Source organism: Sapajus apella, unplaced genomic scaffold (assembly GCF_009761245.1).
Source record: "Sapajus apella isolate SASKATOON/1434 unplaced genomic scaffold, GSC_monkey_1.0 scaffold154, whole genome shotgun sequence".
Taxonomy (NCBI): Eukaryota; Metazoa; Chordata; class Mammalia; order Primates; family Cebidae; genus Sapajus; species Sapajus apella.
In genome coordinates this window covers 1,553,199-1,579,876 of record NW_022437094.1, presented here as the reverse complement: position 1 = coordinate 1,579,876, position 26,678 = coordinate 1,553,199, and the positions used below count along the sequence as shown (strand labels likewise).

The 26,678-nt window shown below is 39.1% G+C and overlaps 1 protein-coding gene across 2 annotated transcripts in view; it reads right to left on the bottom strand.

Moving 5' to 3' along the window:
• The window catches only part of FAAH2 (fatty acid amide hydrolase 2), a 286,150-nt gene that overhangs the window by 60,022 nt on the left and 199,450 nt on the right, over positions 1–26,678 (bottom strand). For both annotated transcript variants that reach the window (XM_032266098.1, XM_032266099.1), the window contains 2 exons: positions 3,460–3,571; positions 996–1,190 (listed from right to left, as the gene is read on the bottom strand). In XM_032266098.1, coding sequence (XP_032121989.1) covers positions 996–1,190; positions 3,460–3,571 — 307 coding nt within the window. The remainder of the gene's footprint in view (positions 1–995; positions 1,191–3,459; positions 3,572–26,678) is intronic.

Genomic DNA, 26,678 nt, shown 5'->3' with positions numbered 1-26,678 from the left:
AAGGAAGGAAGGAAGGAAGGAAGGAAGGAAGGAAGGAAGGAAGGAAGGAAGGAAGGAAGGAAGGGGAGGCTAAGAGTGAGTGACTAAAGCCAAGGAGAGTTTAAGAGTGAGAAAATTATGGATAGGGACTATTTTATACGCTCTCCCTCATCCTCCACAACTCTTATGTTAATTTACATGTATTATTTCATTTAATCTTAACAGCAACACTGCAAGGCATAGATTACTCTGACTTCCTAGATAGGAAACAAGTTGAGAAAGATTCAGTGTCTTCCTCCAGGATGCACAAATGGAAAATGGCAGACTGAAGGATTCTGAATTCCAAGTTTAAGTGGAACACAGGTTTACTGAGTGTGAACATGTATTTGATGGAGATCTTTCTATCTTCATCTCAAAGAATAGTGTGGTTCCCTGGCACAAGACTCTGGAGAAACCATAGAAACTGATCTAGTACATATCCAGGGGCCTTTAAGTCTCACATAATAATGATCCATCCATGGCTTCAAAACCAGTTAAAAAAAACTAGCTTGGTCAACAACAGAACAAATTGAATTCAAAGGGGATGATAGCTAAGGTGAGTAAATAATTCCCTGGAGAGTTGTGTTTTGTATGAGAATCTTCTGGGAAGCCACAGATCCTGAGGAAAGCTTAACTTGGTTTAATTCAGAGCAGCCATGGGAGACTTTGGATCGAGTGCAATAACACTGTGTGATAGAAGACAAGTGGCTGAAACTCCCTGAGACACAGTTCTGTAAAATGTAAATACTCATATGCACTTGTAGGATTCTTGTGAACAGATCAGATATTGGCAAAGTATCTTTCACATATGACATTAGCAACTTTTTTCTGTAGTTTTCAGTCACACAACATTTTTATACCTGCATGATTAAAACTTGTCCAGCTGCAAAAGAAAATTATGTTTTTTTTTTTTTTTTTCAAAACATACATCTCTATCTCTTTAAGATTTATAGAATGCAAGAAATACAATTAGGTACCTGTGTAAGCAAAGTTGAAAGGCCGTGTCAGAGGAACATGATGCTTAGGTGCCACTGTGGGATGTGAGGGGTATAAGAACACACCATCATCACCTAACATCTCCACCAGCTCTTTACGCAGGCTTTCTTCCACTGCCTTAAACTTTTGGTATTTCTCATTGTTATATTTGAACTTTTCTTCCAACAAAGCCAGTCCTACAGAATAATAATACATATCAAGTTAAAGTAATAAACTTCATTTTAATTTCTAGTGTTCTTTATCTTTTCTTATTCAAGTAATACATATTCATTATAGAACACTGAGAAAGTAAGAAAGTAATACAAAAAAAACTTTATAATCTTATCACCCATTGTCAATCATTTAACTCTTTCTAATTTGTTTCAGTAATGCTGTATATAAAATTTCTAGCCTCTGCTACAGCATAGTGTATCATAAGTATTGTTCACATCATTAAAAACCCATTATAGCTGGGCACAGTGGCTCATGCCTGTAATCCCAGCACTTTGTGAGACAAAGACCAGCAGATCACTTGAACCCAGGAGTTTAAGACCAGCTTTGGAAATATGATGAAACCCCATTTCTACTAAAAATACATGCTGGAGAGGATGTGGAGAAATAGGAACACTTTTACACTGTTGGTGGGAGTGTAAATTAGTTCAACCATTGTGGAAGACAGTGTGGCGATTCCTCAAGGACCTAGAAATAGAAATTCCATTTGACCCAGCAATCCCATTACTGGGTATATATCCAAAGGATTACAAATCGTTCTACTATAAGGACACGTTCACACGAATGTTCATTGCAGCACTGTTTACAATAGCAAAGACCTGGAACCAACCCAAATGCCCATCGATGATAGACTGGATAGGGAAAATGTGGCACATATACACCATGGAATATTATGCAGCCATCAAAAACGATGAGTTAGGGTCCTTTGTAGGGACACGGATGAACCTGGAAACCATCATTCTCAGCAAACTGACAGAAGAGCAGAGGATCAAACACCGCATGTTCTCACTCATAGGCGGGTGTTGAACAATGAGAACACATGGACACAGGGAGGGGAGCACTCCACACTGGGGTCAGTTGGGGGGAAATAGGGGAGGGAGGGTGAGGGTTAGGAAGCTGGGGAGGGATGGCAGGGGGAGAAATGCCAGATGTAGGTGATGGGGAGGAAGGCATCAAATCACACTGCCATGTGTGTTCCTATGCAACATTTTTGCATGTTCTTCACATGTACCCCAAAACCTAAAATGCAATAAAATAAATAAATGGGAAAAAAAAAAAAAAGAAAATAGCAAAAAAAAAAAAAAATTAGCCAGGTGTGGTGGTGAACCCCTGCAGTCCCAGATTTCTTAAGCCCAGGAGGTTGATGCTATAGTGAGTCATGATTGCCCCACTCCACTCCAGCCTAGACATCAGAGCGAGACACTTAGAAAAGGGAAATAGAGAAAAAAGTTTGGAAAATTTGCAGCCTGATGATGGATAGAAAAAGAAAAAAAAAAAAAAAAGCATTTTCTTAGGAAAAATTCAAGCCAGCTACAGAAATTTGCATAAGTAAGGAAGAGCCAAATGTTAATGTCCAAGACAACGGGGAAAATGTTTCCAGGGCATGTCAGAGACCTTTGTGGCAGCCTCTCCCATCACAAGATCAGAGGCCTCTGACAGAACAGTGAAGGGTCAGAGGCCTAAAAGAGCAGGAAAGATGATCTTGCCTAACAGGAAAAAAAAGGTTTCATAGGCCAGGCCCAGGGCCCCACTGCTGTGTGCAGTCCAGGGACTTGGTGCCCTGCATCCCAGCCCCTCTAACCATGCTAGAGCTATGGCTAAAAGGGGCCAATATTGAGCTCAGGTCATTGCTTCCAAAGATGCAAGCCTCATGCCTTGGTGGTTTCCACATGGTGTTGGGCCTGTGCGTGAGCAGAAATCAAGAATTGAGATTTGGGAACCTCTGCCTAGATTTTAGAGCATGTGTGGAAATGCCTGATTGACCAGTCAGAGGTGTGTTCCAGGGAAATTCTTTCATAGAGAACCTCTGCTATGGCAGTGTGGAAGGGAAATGTGGGGTTGAAGCCCTCACACAAAGTCTCCAATGGAGTACTGCCTGCTGGAGCTGTGAGAATAGGGCCATGTCCTCCAGACCCCAGAATGATAGACCCACTGGCAGCTTGCACAGTACACCTGGAAGGGCTGCAGACACTCAATGCCAACACATGAAAGCAACTGGGAGGAAAGCTATATCCTGCAAAGCCATTGGGGTGGAGCTGCCCAAGGTCATGGGAACCCACTTCTTGCATCAGCATGACCAGGATGTGAGACATGGAGTCTAAGGAAATCATTTTGGAGCTTTAAGATTTCACTGTCCTGCTGGATTTTGGACTTGCATGGGGCTTTTAGTCAAAAATTTATATAGAAATATTACAGGACAAAAAAGCTGGTCTAGGTAGAAGATTATTTACATACCAATGGAAGGGATGGTGTACACTGACAGACCCAGGCACCATTTGATCAACTCCCACAGGGGAGTTACATGTTTCCCATGGTCACCAAGCAAATCCACAAATTTCAAGGGTTCCTGAGATAAAGACAAGAAATAAAATACAAAAGTATTTTCTCAAAATATTATCGTTAGGACAAAAACATCTATAAATTTTTATAGTGGGATTATTAATAATAGCCAAATACAAGTCAAACGATAAGTACATAAATAAAATTCATTGATGCAATAAAATATTATTGAGCCACACAAAATAATTAAGTACTGATATATAATACAATATAGATAAAACTTGAAATATTGTGCCTAGTTAAAGAAGTCAGTAACAAGACATTGCACATGTATGAGTCTTTTTGCATGATATATCCAGAATAATCAAATCTATTGAGACAGAAAGTAGATTCTTGGTTACTTAAGAGTGTAGAGGGGCGAGTGGAATGTAGAGTGACTGATAATGAGTATGAGGTATTTTTAGGAATGATGAAAGTGTTCTAGGTCAGGTGCAGTGGCTCACGCCTGTAATTCCAGTACTTTGGGAGGCCAAGGTGAGCGGATCACGACGTCAAGCGATCGAGACCATCCTGGCCAACATGGTGAAAACCCGTCTCTACTAAAAATACAAAAAAATTAGCTGGGCATGGTGGTGCGCTCTTGTAGTCCCAGCTACTCGGGAGGCTGAGGCAGGAGAATTGCTTGAACCTGGGAGGCAGAGGTTGCAGTGAGCTGAGGTTATGTCACTGCACTCCAGCCTGGTGCCTGGTGACAGAGTGAGACTGTCTCAAAAAAAAAAAAAAAAAAAACTGTTCTAAAATTGTGATGATTTTTGCACAACTCTGAATGTACTAAAACCCATTAAATTGTATGCATTAAATAGGCACATTGCATGTTATGTGAATTATAACTCAATAAGCCTGTTATAGGGAAGTGACGGCAGAGCAGGATTGCTGAATAGAATGCTTCACCAATCAGCCTCCCTGCAAGAACCCCAAATAAAACAACCGTGCATGCAAGAAAGCACATTCATAAGAGCCAATAAAGTGAGTAATCACAATAACTGGTTTTAAAATAATATTAATAAAAGAGGCATTGAAAAGAGTAGGAAAAATGGTCTCCCATTGCCTACAACAACCCCACCCCCCACTGCCCATTGTCCATGAGCACCTCATTGAAAGTGAATTGGTATGCTTACAGGACAGTGAGTAAAGTGAATGGGTTACTTTGCATTGCAACTCAGTCCTGCCCTGTCCCAGTGCAATGCAACACAGAAAAATTATGCTGGCACCAAAGCAGGGAACATTTAGATTAGTTCCGAATGAGAGGGAAATTCTCAGCTCCAGTGGGAGGTCAGTCCTGACTGGCTCCACCACTAGCTGACTAACACAGCCTGAGGCCTGAAGTAAATTTGAGTGGCAATCAGGCCACAAGGACTACAGTCCTTGGAAAAACCCTGGAGCTGCACTGTTACCTTGTAGGCATTTGATTTGGGATGCATCCAATCTAGTGCAACACCAGGTGTGGTGACCAAAGCAGTGTATGCATCATCCTTCCTTTAACTCCAGGCAGTCTAGCTGGTGAAGAGACTTCTGTGGCTTTGGGAAAGGAGTGGGAAGAGTACAGAGGACTTGGCCTTGCAACTTGGGTACCAGTTCAGCTATAGTAAAATGAAGCAACAAGGAGATTCCTGAAGCCCCTGATAAGAGACCTGAGCTCCTGAATGGCCTTTCCAGACCCACTCTAGCCAGAAAGGAATTGACTGCCCTGAAGGAAAGAACTCAGTACCAGGAGGATTTCCCACCTTCTGACTCAAGAGCACTTGAGTCTCCTACAAACATTAGTCAGGCACTAGTTGCCATGAGCCTTGGATGAGACCCAGTACTGTGCTAGCTTAATGTTTAACCCAGCACATTGCCAGCTGTAGTGGACACAGGCGTATTCATGTTACCCCTTTCCCAATTCTAGACAACTCAACACGAAAACAGACTCCTTCATATTGGGGGAAAGAGACAGAAGAGAGTGAGGTATTTTACCTAGTGACTCAGGAAGTTTTCCCTTATATTACTCAATCCCACCAAAGCAGTGCCTTTAGGAGTTGGCAAGAGTTGCAGCATTGCTGAGCTTAAGACGTTTCCTAGTGTCATTATGGATTTAGTGAACATACGCCTACGGGACAACACTCAATCCTCTTTGAATACATGGAAAGTCTTTTCAATAAGGATGGGTAAAGCCAAGTCCTGACTGTGAATATTAAAAAAGAAAACCTAACTCTTTAATGTTCAGACATTATTAAATGTCCATAAGCATTGAAAACATCCGGGAAAATATAACTTAACCAAAATAACTAAATAGGGCACCAGTGGCCAATTCTGGAGTAGCAGAAATATGTGAATTGTCAGGCAGAGAATTGAAAATAGGTGTCTTGAGAAAGGTTAATGAACTTAAAGATAACACAGAGAAGGAATTTGAAATTCTGTCAGAGAAATTTTTTATAAAGATTAAAATTTAAAAAGTTAAGCAGAAATTCTGAAGAAGAAAAATTCAGTTGGCAAACTGAAAATTCATCAGAATCTCTCAAATGCATTATTAATCAAATAGAAAAAGTAATTAGTAAGCTTGAAGACAGCTTGTATAAAAAGTTATTCAATGGAATAGAATTCAGTCATAAAAAGAAAGAAATTGTGTATTTTGCAGCAACATGTATGGCCTTTGGGCCAGTATTTTGAGGGAAATAACAAAAAACAGTAAGTCAAATACTGCGTGTCCTCAATTATGAGTGGGAGCTAAATAGCGTGCACACTTAGTGAAATAATAGATATCTGAGACTTGGAAGAGTTGGAGGGTTGGAGAGGGGTAAGAAATGAGAAATTACTTAACAGATATGATGTACATTATCCAGGTGATGGTTACAATGAAAGCCCAGACTTCACCACTAAGCAATATATTTGTATAACAAAACCATACTCCTTACATTTATACAAATAACACAAACAAAATTAATCAGTGAGAAGAAAAAAAGAATATAAGAGAATGAAACACACCTATGGTATCTAGAAAATAGTCTCAAAAGGGCAAATCTAAGATAATTGGACTTAAAGATGATGTAGAGAAAGAGATGAGGGTAAAAATTTTATTCAAGGAAGTAATAACTGTGAACTTTCAAACATAGAGAAAAGCAAAACTGTCCATCTACAAGAAGGTCATAGAACACCAGGAAGATTCAACCCAAATAAGACTACCTCAAGGAAAATATGTCAAACTCTCAAAGGTCATGGATAAAGAAAAGATGCTAAAAGCAGCAAAAAACGTAGCAAGAAAAAATAAAGATGCTCTGCGACATCTGGCAGTAGGTTTCTCAATGGAAACCTTAGAGGCCAGGAGAAAGTGAGAAGACATATTCAATGGACGGAAGGAAAATAAACTTCCAAACTAGATTATTATATTGAGCAAAATTATCTATCAACCATGAAGGAGAAATAAAGACACTCTCAGATAGACAAAACCTGTGGGTTTTCACAACCACCAGACTTGTCTTTAAAAAATGGTAAAGAAATTTTTCAATCTGAAAAAAAAAAATGAAATTAACAAACAACAGGAAATTATGTGGAGATATAAAACTCACTGGTAATATTTTGTACTCCAACCAATATAAAATACATTAACACTAATTGCAATGTGTAAACCACACATGTGTTTAACAGGAAGACTAAAAGACAAATCAATAAAAATTAATAACTACAACAACAATTTTTATTTGTACAAACTTATGGGGTACAGGAGTAATTTTGTTACATGTGTAAATTGTGTAATGGTATAGTCAGAGCTTTTAAGATATCTATCACCTGAATGAAGTATATTGTATCCATTAAATAATTTAGCATAATCCAGTCCCCTCCCAAACCCATCACCCTTCTGAGTCTGCATTGACTATTATTGTTCATGCTACATCCATGTGTACACAATTATTTAAAACATCTTATTGTCTTTCTGTATCTAACTTGTTTAATGTAAGATAATGGCCTCAAGTTCCATCCATGTTGTTGCAAATGACAAGATATTATTAGTTTTTTGTGGCTGAATGTATGTTCTTGTGCACAAATACCACATTTTCTTTATACAATTATGTGCTGATGAACACTTCAGTGGATTCCATATTTTGACTATTGTGAGTAGTCCTGCGGTCAACATAGAGTGCAGTGCCTTTTTGATATATTGATTTCTTTTCCTTCAAAATGATACCCAGTAGTGAAACTGCTGGATTGAGCAGTAGTTCTATTTTAGTATTTTTGGAAATCTCTATCTTGTTTTCTGCAGGGGTTGTTCTAATTTACATTTTCACCAAAAGTATGTACCAGTTTCCTTTTCTCCACATCATTGCCAACACTTGATATTGTTTGTCACTTTAATAGTAGACACTCTGACTGGTATAAGAAAAAAATCTAATTGTGGATTTAATTTGCATTTCTCTGATAATTATTGATTGTTGAGCAGTTTTTCACTTGCCTATTAGCCATTTGTATGTCTTCTTTTGAAAAATGTCTATTCACATCCTTTGCCCACATTTCAATGGGATTATTTGGGGTTTCTGTTCTTAATGCGTTTTTCTGAGCTTTCTTGGAAATTTTGGATATTATTCACTGTCAAATGCATAGTTTGCAAACATTTTCTCCCACTATACAGGTTGTTCACTCCGCAGATTTTTTATTTAACTACACAGGAGATTTTTAGTTTAAGCCCTATTTGTCCATTTTTGGTTTTTTTACCTGTGTTTTTGAGGTCTCAGATCTAAATTCTTTGCTAGACAAATGTTCACGAGAGTTTACCCTAGGTTTTCGTCTACTGTTTTTATATTGTCAGGTCATATATTTAAGACTTTAAAACATCTTGACTTGATTTTTTATTTATTTTTCCCCATTTATTTATTTTATTGCATTTTAGGTTTTGGAGTACATGTGAAGAACATGCAAGATTGTTGCATATGTACACACGTGGCAGTGTGATTTGCTGCCTTCCTCCCCATCACCTACATCTGGCATCTCTCCCCTTGCTATCTGTCCCCAACTCCCCACCCCCCACCGTCCCTCCCCTTTTTCCCCCAACTGACCCCAGTGTGTAGTGCTCCCCTCCCTGTGTCCATGTATTCTCATTATTCAACACCCGCCTATGAGTGAGAATACGTGGTGTTTGATCTGCTTTTCTGTCAGTTTGCTGAGAATGATGGTTTCCAGGTTCATCCATGTCCACTTGATTTTTTAATATGGTGAAAGACAGGGGTCCAGTTTCATTGTTCTATATATAGCAATCCAATTGTCACAGCACCAATTATTGAATAGTGTATCCTCTCCCAAGTGTATGTTCTCAATTTTGTCAATGTCATATTGGCTGTCAATATGTTGCTTTGTTTCTGGGTTCTCTATTCTATTCCTTTGGTTTATGTGTCTATGTGCAATGGCATGATTTCGGCTCATTGCAACCTCTGCCTCTCAGGTTCAAGCGATTCTCTTCCCTCAGCCTCACGAGTAGCTAGTACTAAAGGCATGGGCCATACATCGGGCTAAATTTGTGTATTTTAGTGAAGACGGGTTTTACCATGTTGCCCACTGTGGTCTTGAACTTCTGACCTCAGGTGATCCGCCTGCCTCGGCATTCCAAAGTGCTGACATTACAAGTGTGAGCCATTGCGTCCGGCCTATTTTTTAATAGTGGCACCATGCTATCTTAATTACTATACGTTGTAGTATAATTTGAAGGCTGGTAGTGTGATGCATCCAACTTTATTCTTTTTGCTTGGAACTATTGGCATTCTGGCAATTCAGGCTCTATTTTGGTTGTATGTAAATTTTAAGAGTGTTTTCTAATTCTTTAAAAAATGACACTGATATTATGGTAGCAATCATATTGAATCTGTAGATTGCTTTGAGCAGTATGGTAATTTTATTTACACTAATTCTTCCAATCCACCAGCATGAAATGTTTCTTGATTTGTGTCATATACATTTTTTAATTAGTATTTTGTAGTTTTATTGACATATATCTTTCATCTTCTTGTTAATTTATTAACATGGAGTTCCTACTTAATTTATGTTTTGTAGCTATTGTAAATGGAATTGCTTTCTTGATTTTATTCTGAACAACACTGTTATTGGGGTATAAAAATGCTACTAATTTTTACACATGGATTTTGTATCCTAAAATGTTACTGAGTTCTTTTACCAAATCTAGATTTTTTTTTCCGGAGTATTTAGGATTTTCTACATATAAGATTATATAATCACATAACAGGAAATAAATGACTTCTTTTCAAATTTTAATGTCTTTTATTTCTTTATTTTGCCAGATTGCTCTGGCTAGGACTTCCAGTACTATGGTGAATAAGAGTGGTAAAAGCGGGCATCCTTGTTTTGTTCTAGATTTAGTGGGAATGCTTTCAACTTTTCTCCATTCAGTGATGTTAGATTTGGGTTTGTTATATGTGGACTTTATTACATTGAGATATGTTCATTGTATACCTAGGTTGCTGAGAGTGTTTATCATAAAAAGATGCTACATTTTCTCAGATTTGTCAAAGATCAGATGGTTTTAGGTGTGTGGCATGACTTGAGAGGCCTTTGTTCTGTTCCATTGGTCTATATCTCTGGTTTGGTACCAGTATCACGTGTTTTTATTACTGTAGTCTTATGGTATAGTTTGAAGTCAGATAGTGTGATGCCTCCATCTTTGTTCTTTTCCTTTGGATTGTCTTGGATATGTGGGCTATTTTTTGGTTCCATATAAAGTTTAAGTTAGTTTTTTCCAGTTCTGCGAAGAAGGTCATTGGTAGCTTGATGGGGATAGCATTGAATCTATAAATTACTTTGGGTAGGGTGGCCATTTTCAAGATATTGATTCTTCCTAACCATGAGCATGGAATGTTTTTCCATCTGTTTGTGTCCACTCAATTCCTTGAGCAGTGGTTTGTAGTTTTACCTGAAAACGTCCTTCACGTTTTTGTTACCTGTATTCTTAGGTATTTTATTCTCTTTATAGTAATTGTGAATGGGAGTTGATTCACGATTTGGCTCTCTATTTGTGTGTTATTGGTGTACAGGAATGCTTGTGATTTTTGCAAATTCATTTTGTATCCTGGCACTTTGCTGAAATTGCTTATCATCTTAAGGAGATTTCGGGCTGAGATGATGGGGTCTTCTAAATATACAATCATGTTGTCTGCAAATAAAGACAATTTAACTTACATTTTTCTAATTAAATACCCTTTATTTCCTTTTCTTACTTGATTACTCTGGCTGGAACTTCTAATACTATATTAAATAGGAATAGTGAGAGAGGGCACACTTGTCCAGTGACAGTTTTCTAAGGGAATTCTTCCAGTTTTTGCCCATTTAGTATGATATTGGCTGTGGGTTTGTCATAGATAGCTTTTATTATTTTGAGATGCATTCCATCAAAACTTGGTTTATTAAGAAAGGCTTCCCTGTTTAATAAATGGTGTTGGGAATACTGGCTAACTTTGTGCAGAAAGCTGAAACTGGATCCGTTGGTTACACCTTATACAAAAAATAACTCCAAATGGATTAAAGATTTAAACATAAGACCTAACACCATAAAAACCCTAGAAGAAAACATAGGCAATACCATTTAGGACGTAGGCATAGGCAAGGACTTCATAACTTAAACACCAAAAGCAATGGCAACAAAAGTCAAAATAGACCAATGGGATCTAATTAAACTTAAGAACTTCTGCACAGCCAAAGAAACAATCATTAGAGTGAACCAGCAACCAACAGAATGGAAAAAAAAAATTTGCAAGCTACCCATCTGACAAAGGGCTAATATCCACAATATACAAAGAACTAAAACAAATTTACAAGAACAAAACAAATACCCCATCAAAAAGTGGGTAAAGGACATGAACAAGCACTTTTCAAAAGAACACATTTATGCAGCCAACAAACTTATGAAAAAATGTTCATTAACACTTGTCATTACAGGCATGCAAATCAAAACCACATTGAGAAACAAAATCATGCCAGTTAGAATGGCAATCATTAAAAATTCTGGTGACTGCAGATGCTGGAGAGGATGTGGAGAAATACGAATGCTTTTATATGATTGGTGGGAGTGGAAATTAGAGCGGCCATTATGGAAGACTGTGTGGCACTTCCTCAAGGACCCAGAAATAAAAATACCACTTGACCCAGCAATTCCATTACTGGGTATATATCCAAAGGATTATAAATTGTTCTATTATAAAGACACATGCACACGTATGTTCATTGTGGCACTGTTGACAATAGCAAAGACTTGGAATCAACCCAAATGCCCATCAATGATAGACTGGATAAAAAAAAATTGCGGCACATATACACCATGGAATGCTATGCAGCCATCAAAAACGATGAGTTCATGTCATTTGCAGGGACATGGATGAAACTGGAAACTATCATTCTCAGCAAACTGAGACCAGAACAGACAACCAAACACCACATGTTCTCACCCTTAAGTGGGTATCAAACAGTGAGAACACATGGACACAGGGAGAGGAACATCACACACTTATGTCAGTTGGTGGCTAGGGGACTAGGGGAATGACAGCAGGGTGTGGGGATGTTGTGGAGGGATAACATAGGAGAAACACCCAATGTAGGTGAAGGGGGGATGGAGGCAGAAAATGAACATGGCATGTGTATACATATGTAACAATCCTGCAAGATCTACATGTGTATAATAGAACTTAAAGTATAATAAAACAATGCTACATTTTATTAAATGCTTTTCCTGCATCTGTTCAGATAATTATACAGTTTTGTTTATATTTCTGTTTATGCAATATATGACCTTTATTGATTCGTATATGTTAAATCATCCTTATATTGCTAATATGAAACCCAGTTGTTTACTGTATATTATCATTTTTATGTGCTGTTGAATTTTGTTTTCTAGCATTTTGCTGAGGATTTTTCAATCTATGTTTTTCCAGATAATTGACCTGTAGTTTTTCTGCAGTTGTTGTGTTCTTGTATGGTTTTGGTATCAGGGTGATAGTGGTGTCATTGAATGAGTTACAAAGAATTCTGTCCTCTTTGAACTTTTGAAACAATTTCAAAACAACTGTTTATTCTTCTTTGTATATATGGAATAACTCATCTGTAAATACATTTAGTTCTGAAATTCCTTTGTTAAAAATTATTTCTTATTCAATGTTGCTATTATTATAGGTCTGCTCAGGCTTTCTATTCCTTCCTGGTTCAAATTTGGGAGGTTACATGTTTCCAGAAATTTATTTGTTTACCCTAGATTTTCTTGTGTGTGGAAGTAGAGTTGATAAAAATAATTTTTGAGAATCTTTGTATTTCTGTGATATTATTTATAATGTCTTCTTTTGCATTTCTGATTTTGTTGTAATCTCTCTTTTTAAATTTCTGAATTGGTTGTAATCTCTTTTTTTCATGCTTAATCTGGCCACTGAATTATTTCTGTTTAACTTTTTAAAGAACAAACACTTCTTGTTTCACTGATCCTTTGCATCTTTATCTTTTCTTTTTGGTCTCTATTTTATTTAGTTTCATTGGGATTTTTTTTTCCTCATTTTCTTATGTCGACTTTTGGTTTAGTTTTTTCTTGTATTTCTATTTCTTGGTAGTCCACCATTAGGTTGTTAATTTGTAATGTTCCTACATTTTTAGTATAGGCATTTAATGCTATGAACATCCCTCTTGGAAATTCTTTTTCAATGGCCCACGGAATTTGATGTGTTGTGTTTTCCTTTTCATTTGTTTCAAAGATTTCTATCATTTCCATCTTAATTTCTTTATTGAGCCAATAATCATTAAGAAACATGTTTAATTTCCACATATTTGCATAGTTTCCAAAGTTCCCAAAGGAAGTGATACTCAGTTTTATTTAATAGTTGTCTGAGGAGATTACTAATTTTTTTTAATGTTAAAAAATTCAGGGGAATAAATCCAAGATGGCTGAATAGAAATAGTTATGGAGTGCAGTTCCCAGTGAGAACAATGCAGGGGGTGAGTGATCACTGCATTTCCAAATGAGTTATTACTTCCCACAGACCAGGAAATTCTTCAGCTGAAAAGGATCACGAGTTTCCAGCACAGTGGCACAGTCGGTCTCCACACAAAAATACAAATCTGGGTGGCCATTTCAATTGGTGCCTGGAACACCTGGGAGACAGAGGTGCCCATCCAAATGAAAAAAAAGAGGGCTGAAACAGGGAGCCTGGTAATCTGGCTCAGCAGGACCCACCCTCACAAAGACCAGCAATCTGAAAACCTCTGGACTGAGAGTTTCACAAGTGCAGCTGGACCTGGGACAGTCCAGCTTTGAGGGAGGAAGAGCATCTACCATTACCAAGGCAGTCCACCACTACCAAGGCAGTCCACAATTACCAGGGTAGTCTGCCATTACAGAGGCAGTCTGACATTACTGAGGCACATTGCCATTACAGAGGCAGTACGACATTACTGAGGCACACTGCCATTAACTAGGCAGCTCTAACTCTACCTCTAGAAAATACACACAGCAAACCTTAAGAAAGTACACACAGCAGCTGGGCAGAGCTCACGGCAGCTCAGCCACGCCTCTGCTGGCAAACTGTGACTAGGCTACCTCCTAGCTGGGCAGGGCATCACTGCCCAAAAGGGAGTAGCACATCAGGAACTTAAAAAAGCCACAACTTCCCAGGACAGACACAAGGGAAAAAAAAAAAAAAGCAGTTATGAATTCCACTGCAGGAGACTTAAACATACCTGCCCAGCAGCTCTGAACAGAAAAACAGAGATCAGCTCAGAACTTGAGTTCCTATAAGTGTCAGACTGGCTCCTCAAGCAGCTCCTAACCCTCGTAAATCCAAAGAGACATCTCATAAAGGAGAGCTCAGGCTGAAATCTGACTGGTATTCTTCCGGCACTAAGATAACAGAAGAAGAAATGGGCAGAAATACCTATTGTTCTGCAGCTGCTGCAGGTGATTCCCAGGCAAGCAGGGTCTGGAGTGGACTTCCAGCAGTCCTACAGCAGAGGGGCCTGACTGTTAGAAGGAAAACTAAAAAACATAAAGAAATAACTTCATCATCAACAAAAAGGACATCCACTCAGACACCCCATCAGAAAGTCAACAACTGCAAAGAGCACAGGTAGATAAATCCACAAAGATGGAAAGAAACCGGTGCAAAAAGAATGAAAACACACAAAACCAGAACAGCTCTTCTCCTCCAAGGGATCAAAACTCCTCAACAACAAGGGAACAAAGCTGGATGGAGAATGAGTCTGTTGAATTGACAGAAACAGGTTTCAGAAGGTGGGTAATAACAAACTTCTCCGGGCTAAAGGAACATGTTCTAATACAATGCAAAGAAATTCAAAACGTTGAAAAAAGTTTGAAGAAATGCTAACAAGAATAAACAGCTTAGAGAAGAATATAAATAACCTGATGGAGCTGAAAACCACAACACGAGAACTATTCCAAGCATATGCAAGTTTCAATAGCTGAAACTAACAAGCAGAAGAAAGGATATCAGACACTGCAGACCAAGTCAATGAAATAAAATAAGAAGACAAGGTTAGATAAAAAAAAGAGTGAGGGAGATCCAAGATGGCCGTTTAGGAACAGCTCAGGATTGCAGCTCCCAGTGAAAGCGCAGAGGGTGAGTGGACGCCGCGTTTTTATTGCCCACAGACTAGGAAATTCCCGGGCAGAGGTGCTCTACACTCGCCAGCGTGGCTGTTGTGGCCAGCGCTGCTGTGCCGGCCAGCGCCGGCCGGCGCCGACCAGCGCCGCTGCTCTGCCCTGCGCAGCTGCTTTGTCGGCGCCCCGGAGCCGCGGTTCTCCGTACAAAATACACCGGTCTGGGTGCCCTATTGGCTGGCGATTGGAGCCACGGGAAGTCGCCCATATGCTGGTTCAAAAAGGGGACTGAGCAGAGAACCAGGACAGTAGATTCCAGGGCAAAAAAAAAAAGAAAAAAAGCGCCACAAACCTCAGTGCCGCTGTTTAAGCCAGCGCAGTGAGTGGCCGCAGGGGAAAACAAACAGACCCCGGCGCCTCTTCAACAGGCAACTGGCACACCAACTTAAAAAAGGCTCTGAGGCAGGGAGCCAGGCGATCAGGCTCGGCTGGCCCCACCCCCACAAAAGAACAGCAACCAGAAACTCTGGATTGAGAATTTCACAGCAAGCGCAGCTGAACCCGGGACAGTCCAGCTCTGTGGGGGAGGGGCGTCCGCCATTGCTGAGGCAGCCCACCGTTGCCAAGGCAACACGCCACAGCAGAGACTCCGCCCAAACAGAGGCGGGCCACCATCCCCAAAGCAGTTCTAACTACACCCATATAAACAGGACTGCAGGGAAGTTCACTCGGCAGTGGGGCGCAGCCCACAGCAGCTCAGCAAAGCTGCTATAGGCCGACAGTGACTAGGCTGCCTCCTTGCTGGGCTGGGCAGGTCTGAAGGAAAAAAAGAAAAAAAAAAAAGAAGGCAGCAGCATAACGGAAACTCATAAATAAAGCCCTAAATCCCTGGGACAGAGCACCTGGGAACAAAAAGCAGTTTATGAGTTCTGCTGCAGCAGACCTAAAAGTACCTGCCCAGCAGCTCTGAATGAACAACAACAGAGCTCACAGCTCACCATTTGAGCTCCTATAAAGAAAAGACCGTCTCCTCAAGCAGCTCCCTGACCCCTATATATCCAAAAAGACACCTCATAGAGGAGAGATCAGATTGACACTAGGCGGGTATCCTTCTGGGACAAAGATAAAAGAAGAAGAAAACTGGTAACAACCCTTGCTGTTCAACAGCTGCTGCAGGTGAACCCCAGGCAAGCAAGGCCTGGAGTGAACCTCAGCAGACCTACAGCAGAGGGGCCAGACTGTCAGAAGGAAAACCAAGAAGCAGAAATAAACTCATCATCAACAAACAGAACGTCAATCTGAAAGATTTGAGACCCAATCTGAAAGCCAGCAACTACAAAGTCGACAGGTGGATAAATCCTTAAGGATGGGAAGAAACCGGCGCAAAAAAGGATGAAAACACCCGAAACCAGAACACCTCTCCTCCTAAAAGGGATCACAACTCCTCGCCAGCAAGGGAACAAGGTTGGATGGAGAATGAGTGTGATGAAATGACAGAATCAGAATTCAGAAGATGGGTAGTAAGAAACTTCTGTGAACTTAAAGAACATGTTCTAACCAACTGCAAAGAAACTAAGAACCTTGAAAAAATATTTGACGAAATGCTAACAAGAATGGACAAAATAGAAAGGAATATAAGTGAATTGATGGAGCTGAAAACTGCAACACGAGAACTTCGTGAAGCATGCACAAGTATCAACAGCCGAATGGACCAAGCAGAAGAAAGGATATCAGAGGTCGAAGATCAACTCAATGAAATAAAATGGGAAGGCAAGACTGGAGAAAAAAGGGTAAAAAAGAATGAACAAAGTCTCCAAGAAATGTGGGACTATGTGAAAAGACCTAATCTACGTTTGATAGGCGTACCCGAATGCGACGAAGAGAATGAATCCAAGCTGGAAAATACTCTGCAGGATATTATCCAGGAAAACTTCCCCAACCTAGCAAGGCAGGCAAACATTCAAGTCCAGGAAATACAGAGAACACCACAAAGATATTCGTCAACAACAGCAACCCCAAGGCACATAATCGTCAGATTCACCAGGGTCGAAATGAAGGAGAAAATACTAAGGGCAGCCAGAGAGAAAGGTCGGGTTACCCACAAAGGGAAGCCCATCAGACTCACAGCAGATCTCTCAGCAGAAACCCTACAAGCCAGAAGAGAATGGGGGCCAATATTCAACATCCTTAAAGAAAAGAACTTTCAACCCAGAATCTCCTATCCAGCCAAACTAAGCTTCATAAGTGAAGGAAAAATAAAATCCTTTGGGAACATGCAAGTACTCAGAGATTTCGTCACCACCAGGCCAGCTCTACAAGAGCTCCTGAAAGAGGCTCCACACATATAAAGGAACAACAAGTACCAGCTCAACTGAAGGGCAAAACAGCCAGCTAGCACCAAAATGGCAGTATCAAATTCACACATAACAATATTAACCCTAAATGTAAATGGACTAAATGCCCCAATCAAAAGACACAGACTGACAAATTGGATAAAAAGACAAAACCCATCGGTGTGCTGTATCCAGGAAACCCATCTCACATGCAAGGATACACAAAGGCTCAAAATAAAGGGATGGAGGAAGATTTACCAAGCAAATGGAGAGCAAAAAAAAGCAGGAGTTGCAATTCTCATCTCTGATAAATTAGACTTTAAAGCAACAAAGATCACAAGAGACAAAGAGGGACATTACATAATGGTAAAAGGATCAATGCAACAAGAAGAGCTAACGATCCTAAATATATAGGCACCCAATACTGGAGCACCCAGATACATAAGGCAAGTTCTTAATGACTTACAAAGGGACTTAGACTCCCACACAATAATAGTGGGAGACTTTAACACCCCATTGTCAACATTAGACAGATCAACCAGACAGAAAATTAACAAGGATATCCAGGACTTGAACTCAGACCTGGACCAAGCAAACCTAATAGACATTTACAGAACTCTCCACCCCAAAGCCACAGAATATACATTCTTCTCAGCACCACATCACACCTACTCTAAAATTGACCACATAATTGGGAGTAAATCACTCCTCAGCAAATGCAAAAGAACGGAAATCGTAACAAACAGTCTCTCAGACCACAGTGCAATCAAGTTAGAACTCAGAATTCAAAAACTAACTCAGAACCGCACAGCTTCATGGAAACTGAACAACTTGCTCTTGAATGTTGACTGGATAAACAATGAAATGAAGGCAGAAATAAAGATGTTCTTCGAAACCAACGAGAATGAAGACACAACATACCAAAATCTCTGGGACACATTTAAAGCAGTATCTAGAGGAAAATATATAGCAATAAGTGCCCACATGAGAAGCAAGGACAGATCAAAAATTGACGCCCTATCGTCAAAACTGAAAGAGCTAGAGGAGCAAGATCAAAAAAACTCAAAGTCTAGCAGAAGACAAGAAATAGCTAACATCAGAGCAGAACTGAAGGAGATAGAGACACAAAAAACCCTTCAAAAAATCAATAAATCCAGGAGCTGGTTTTTTGAAAAGATCAACAAAATAGACAGACCACTAGCCAGATTAATAAAAAAGAAAAGAGAGAATAACCAAATTGATGCACTAAAAAACGATAAAGAGGATATCACCACAGATTCCACAGAAATTCAAACCATCATCAGAGATTATTACAAACAACTCTATGCACACAAACTAATAAACCTGGAAGAAATGGATAAATTCCTGGACACTTGCCTCCTGCCAAGCCTAAACCAGGAAGAAGCCGAAACCCTGAACAGACCCATAACAAGGTCTGAAGTTGAGGCAGCAATTAAGAGCTTACCACCCAAAAAAAGCCCAGGTCCAGATGGGTTCACAGCTGAATTCTACCAGACATACAAAGAGGAGCTGGTACCATTTCTTTTGAAACTATTCCAAACAATACAAAAAGAGGGAATTCTTCCCAAATCATTTTATGAGACCAACATCATCCTGATTCCAAAACCCGGCAGAGACTCAACAAGAAAAGAAAACTTCAGGCCAATATCCATGATGAACATAGATGCAAAAATCTTCAATAAAATACTGACAAGCCGATTGCAACAGCACATCAAAAAGCTTATCCACCATGATCAAGTAGGCTTCATCCCGGGGATGCAAGGCTGGTTCAACATACGCAAGTCTATAAACGTAATTCACCACATAAACAGAACCAAAGACAAAAACCACATGATTATCTCAATTGATGCAGAGAAGGCCTTTGACAAAATTCAACAGCCCTTTATGCTAAAAACACTCAGTAAGCTAGGTATCAATGGAACGTATCTCAAAATAATAAAAGCTATTTATGACAAACCAACAGCCAATATCATACTGAATGGGCAAAAACTGGAAGCATTCCCCTTGAAATGTTGCACCAGACAAGGATGCCCGCTCTCACCACTGCTATTCAATATAGTATTAGAAGTTCTAGCCAGAGCAATCAGGCAAGAAAAAGAAATAAAGGGCATTCAAATAGGAAAGGAGGAAGTCATATTGTCTCTATTTGCAGACGACATGATTGTATATCTAGAAGACCCCATCGTCTCAGCCCCAAACCTGCTGAAACTGATAAGCAAGTTCAGCAAAGTCTCAGGATACAAAATCAATGTGCAAAAATCACATGCATTCCTATACACCAGTAACAGACTTAAAGAGAGCCAAATCAAGAACAAACTTCCATTCACAATTGCCACAAAGAGAATAAAATACCTAGGAATACAACTAACAAGGAATGTAAAGGACCTCTTCAAGGAGAACTACAAGCCACTGCTCAACGAAATAAGAGAGGACACAAACAGACGGAGAAACATCCCATGTTCATGGTTAGGAAGAATCAATATCGTGAAAATGGCCATACTGCCCAAAGTAATTTACAGATTCAATGCTATCCCCATCAAGCTACCAATGACCTTCTTTGCAGAACTGGAAAAAACCACCTTAAACTTCATATGGAACCAAAAGAGAGCCCGCATAGCCAAGTCAATTCTAAGCAAAAAGAACAAAGCGGGGGGCATCACACTACCAGACTTCAAACTATACTACAAGGCTACAGTAATCAAAACAGCATGGTACTGGTACCAAAACAGAGATATAGACCAATGGAACAGAACAGAGGTCTCGGAGGCAACACAACATATCTACAACCATCTGATCTTTGACAAACCAGTCAAAAACAAGCAATGGGGAAAGGGTTCCCTGTTCAATAAATGGTGTTGGGAAAGCTGGCTAGCCATGTGCAGAAAGCAGAAACTGGACCCCTTCCTGACACCTTACACTAAAATTAACTCCAGATGGATTAAAGACTTAAACATAAGACCTAACACCATAAAAACCCTAGAAGAAAATCTAGGCAAAACCATTCAGGACGTAGGTGTAGGCAAGGACTTCATGACCAAAACGCCAAATGCATTGACAACAAAAGCCAAAATAGACAAATGGGACCTAATCAAACTCCACAGCTTCTGCACAGCAAAAGAAACAATCATTAGAGTGAATCGGCAACCAGCAGATTGGGAAAAAATTTTTGCAGTTTACCCATCTGACAAAGGGCTGATATCCGTAATTTACAAAGAACTAAAGCAGATTTACAAGAAAAAAACTAACAAGCCCGTTCAAAAGTGGGCAAAGGATATGAACAGACACTTCTCAAAAGAAGACATATGTGAGGCCAACAAACATATGAAAAAAATGCTCATCATCACTGGTCATCAGAGAAATGCAAATCAAAACTACACTGAGATACCATCTCACACCGGTTAGAATGGCGATCATTAAAAAATCTGGAGACAACAGATGCTGGAGAGGATGTGGAGAAATAGGAACACTTTTGCACTGTTGGTGGGAGTGTAAATTAGTGCAACCATTGTGGAAGACAGTGTGGCGATTCCTCAAGGACCTAGAAATAGAAATTCCATTTGACCCAGCAATCCCATTACTGGGTATATATCCAAAGGATTACAAATCGTTCTACTATAAGGACACGTGCACACGAATGTTCATTGCAGCACTGTTTACAATAGCGAAGACCTGGAACCAACCCAAATGCCCATCGACGATAGACTGGATAGGGAAAATGTGGCACATATACACCATGGAATATTATGCAGCCATCAGAAACGATGAGTTTGGGTCCTTTGTAGGGACATGGATGAACCTGGAAACCATCATTCTCAGCAAACTGACAGAAGAGCAGAAGATCAAACACCGCATGTTCTCACTCATAGGCGGGTGTTGAACAATGAGAACACATGGACACAGGGAGGGGAGCACTACACACTGGGGTCAGTTGGGGGGAAATAGGGGAGGGAGGGTGGGGGGTGGGAAGCTGGGGAGAGATAGCAAGGGGAGAAATGCCAGATGTAGGTGATGGGGAGGAAGGCAGCAAATCACACTGCCACGTGTGTTCCTATGCAACAATTTTGCATGTTCTTCACATGTACCCCAAAATGTAAAATGCAATAAAATAAATAAATGGTAAAAAAAAAAAAGAGTGAAAAGAAATGAACAAAGCTTCCAAGGAAGATGGGATTATGTGAAAAAACGTAATCTACGTTTGATAGGTGTACCTGAAAGTGATGGAGATAATGAATCAAAGCTGGAAAACACTCTTCAGGATATTATCCAAGAGAACAACCCCAACCTAGAAAGGCAAGCCAATATTCAAGTCTAGGAAATACAGAGAACACCACAAAGACACAACCCCAAGGCACATAATCGTCAGATTCACCATGGTTGAAATGAATGAAAAAATACTAAGGGCAGCCAGAAAGAAAGATTGGGTTACCGAAAAAGGGAAGCCCATGAGACTCATGGCAAATCTCTCAGTAGAAACCCTACAAGCCAGAAGAGAGTGGGGGCCAATATTCAACATATTTAAAGAAAAAAACTTTCAACCTAGAATTTCATATCCAGCCAAACTAAGCTTCATAAGCGAAGGAGAAGTAAAATCATTTATGAACAAGCAATTGCTGTGAGATTTCAACAACACCAGGCCTGTCTTAGAAGAGCTTCTGAAAGAAGCACTAAACATAGAAGGGAAAAACCAGTACCAGCCACTCGAAAAAAGTACCAAATGGTAAAAAGCATCGACACAATGAAGAAACTATGTCAACTAATGGGCAAAACAACCAGCTAGCATCAAAATGGCAGGATCAAATTCATACATAACAATATTAACCTTAAATGTAAATAGGCTAAATGCCCCAATCAAAATACACAGACTGGCAAATTAGATAAAAGTCAAGACCCAGTGGTGTGCTGTATCCAGGAAAGCCATCTCACATGCAAGGGCACACATAGGCTCAAAATAAAGCGATGGAAAAAGATTTACCAAGCAAATGGAGAGAGAAAAAAAAAGGCAGGAATTGCAATCCTAGTCTCTGATAAAATAGACTTTAAACCAAGAAAGATCAAAAGAAACAAAGAAGGGCATTACATAATGGTAAAAGAATCAATGCAACAAGAAGAGCTAACGTTCATAAATATATATGCACCCAATACAGGAGCACCCAGATGCAAAAACCAAGTTTTTAAAGACCTACAAAGAGACTTAGACTCCCTCAGAATAATAGTGGGAGACTTTTACACTCCACTGTCAATAACAGACAGATCAACGAGACAGAAAACTAACAAGGATATCCAGGACATGAACTCAGATCTAGAGCAAGCAAACCTAATAGACATCTACAGAACTCTCCACCCTAAATACACAGAATATACATTATTCTGAGCACCACATCAATCCTATTCTAAAATTGACAACATAATTGGAAGTAAATCCCTACTCAGTAAATGCAAAAGAACGAAAATCATAACAAACAGTCTCTCAGACAACAGTACAATCAAATTAGAACTCAGAATTTAGAAACTCACTAAAAACTGCACAACTACATGGAAACTGAACAAACAGCTCCTGAAGGACTACTTGATAAATAAAATGAAATGAAGGCAGAAATAAAGACGTTCTTCAAAACCAATGAGAACAAAGACAAGTGCCACAATCTCAGGGACACATTTAAAGCAGTGCCTGGAAGGAAATTTATAGCACTAAATGCCCATATGAGAAGAAAGGAAAGATCTAAAATCAACATCCTATCATCAAAATTCACAGAGCTAGGGGAACAAGATGAAAAATACTAAAAAGCTAGCAGAAGACAAGAAATAACCAATATCAGAGCAGAGCTGAAGGAGATAGAAACATAAAAATCCCTTCAAAATATCAATAAATTTAAGCAGCAGGTATTTTGAAAAGATCAACAAAATAGACAGACCACTATCCAGATTAATAAAAAAAGAAAGAGAAAAATCAAATAGATGCAATAAAAAATGATAAAGGAAATATCACCATTGATTCCACAGAAATACAAACTCCCATCAGATATTATTACAAACAACACTATGCACATAAACCAGTAAACCTCGAAGAAATGGATAAATTTCTGAACACTTGGACCCTCAATATCCTAAACCAGGAAGAAGTCAAAACCATGAATAGACCAATAACGAGGGCTGAACTTGAGGCAACAATTAATAGCCTACCAACCAAAAAAAAAAAAAAAAAAAAAAGCCCAGGTCCAGATGGGTTCACAGCTGAATTGTACCAGATATAGAAAGAGGAGCTGGTACCACTCCTTCTGAAACTATTCCAAAAAATAGAAAAAGAGGGACCCCTTCCAAAATCATTTTATGACACCAATATCATCCTCATACCAAACCCCAACAGAGATTCAACAAAGAAAACATCCGGCCAATATTCATGATGAGTATATGTGCAAAAATCTTCAATAAAATATTGGCAAGCCAATTGTAACAGCACATCAAAAATCTGATCCAATATGACCAAGTAAGCTTCATCCTGGGGATGCAAGGCTCATTCAACATGCAAGCCTGTAAATGAAATAAACCACATAAACAGAACCAAACACAAAACCCACATGATCATCTCAATAGATGCAGAGAGGCCTTTGACAAAATTCAACAGCCTTTATGCTAAAAACTCTCAATAAACTAGGTATTGATGGAACGTATCTCAAAATAATAAAATATATTTATGACAAACCCACAGTCAATATCATACTGAATGGGCAAAAACTGCAAGCATTCCCTTTGAAATCTGGCACTAGACAAGGATGCCCTCTCTCATCACTCCTATTCAATATAGTATTGAAAATTCTACCCGGAGCAATCAGGCAAGAAAAATAAATAAAGGTATTCAATTAGTGAAGGAGGTAGTCAAATTGTTTCTCCTTCAAGATGACATGATTGTATATTTTGAAGACTACATCACCTCAGCGCAAAATCTCCTGAAACTGATAAGCAAATTCAGCAAAGTCCCAGGATACAAAATCAAGATGTAGAAATCACAAGCATTTCTATTGACCAATGACAGACTTAAAAAGAACCAAATCAAGAACAAACTGCCATTCACAATTGCTACAAAGGGAATAAAATACCTAGGAATACATCTAAGAAAGGATGTAAAGGACCTCTTCAAGGAGAACTACAAACCACTGCTCAACGAAATAAGAGAGGACACAAACAGTTGGACAAACATTCAATGCTCATGGATAAGAACAATCAATATTGTGAAAATGGCCATACCCTCCAAAGCGATTTACAGATTCAGTGCTGCCCCGACCAGGCTACCTATGACCCTATCCACAGAACTGGAAAAAAAAAAAAAAAAAAAAAACCACCTTAAACTTCACATGGAACAAAAGAGCCTGCACAGCCAAGACAATTCTAAGCAGAACGAACAAATCTGGAGGCATCACAGTACCTGACCTCAAACTATATCACAAAACTACACTCATCAAAACAGCATGGTACTGGTACCAAAACAGAGATATAAAACAATGGAACAGAACAGAGGCCTCCAAGGCAACAACACACATTTACAAACATCTGATCTTTGACAAACCTGACAAAAACAAGCAATCAGGAAAATATTTCCTGTTGAATAAATGGTGCTGGGAAAACTGGCTAGCCATGTGCAGAAAGCAGAGACTGGACCCCTTTTTGACACTTTACACTAAAATTAACTCCAGATGAATTAAAGACTTAAACAGATGAGGTAACATGATAAAAACCCTAGAAGAAAACCTAGGCAAAACCATTCAGGACATAGGCATAGGCAAGGAATTCGTGACTAAAACACCAAAAGCATTGGCAACAAAAGCCAAAATAGACAAATGGGACTTAATTAAACACCAGAGCTTATGAACAGCAAAAGAAACAATCATTAGAGTGAACCAGCGACCAACAGAATGGCAAAAAGTTTTGAAATCTACCTATCTGACCAAGGGCTAATATCCAGAATCTACAAAAAATTAAAACAGATTTAAAAGAAAAAAATAAACAAACCCATTCAAAAGTGGGTGAAGAATATGAACAGACACTTTTCAAAAGAAGACATTTATGAGGCCAGCAAACATGATGAAACGCTCATCATCACTGGTCATTAGAGAAATGCAAATGAAAACCACATTGAGATACCATCTCACATCTGTTAGAACGGCGATCATTAAAAAATCTGGAGACAACAGATGCTGAAGAGTGTATGGAGAAATAGGAACACTTTCACACTGTTGGTGGGAGAATAAATTAGTTCAACCATTGTGGAAGACAGTGTGGCAATTCCTAAAGTACCCAGAAATAGAAATTCCATTTGATCCAGCAATCCCATTACTGGGTATATATCCAAAGGATTATAAATCATTCTATTATAAAGACACATACACACGTATGTTCATTGTGGCACTGTTTACAATAGCAAAGACCTGGAACCAACCCAAATGCTCATTGATGATAGACTGGATAAGGAAAATGTGACACATATACACCATGGAATACTATGCAGCCACAAAAATCGATGAGTTTGTGTCCTTTGTAGGGACATAAATTAATGTGGAAACCATCATTCTCAGCAAACTGACAAAAGAACATAAAATCAATTATTGCATGTTCTCACTCATAGGTGGGTGTTGAACAATGAGAACACATGGACACAGAGAGGGGATCGTCACACACCGGGGTCTGTTGGGAGGAATAGGGGAGGGACTGCAGGGGGTAGGGAGGTTGCGGGGCATAATATGGGGAGAAATGACAGATATAGGTGATGGGGGGATGGAGGTAGCAAACCACATTGCCATATAAATATATGTATGTTATGCACATATATATATATTTATATATATAAATTTATATATATATTTATATAATAAATTTATATATATTTATATATAAATTTATATATATATTTACATAATAAATTTATATATATAAATATATATATATGATATATAAATTTATAGACACTTGTTTTGTGGCCTAACATACAAGGTGATACATGGTCTATCTTGGAGAACGTTCTATGTGCTTATGTGAAAAATGTACACTTCACAGTTGATGAGTAGATTTTTCTGTCAATGTGTGTTAGTTCTATTACACTGAAAGTCCAAATAAACTCACTATTTCTTTGTTGATTTTCCGTCTAAATAATGTCTAATGCTGTGAGTGGGTTGTTGAAGTTCTACACTATTATTGTATTATTTTCC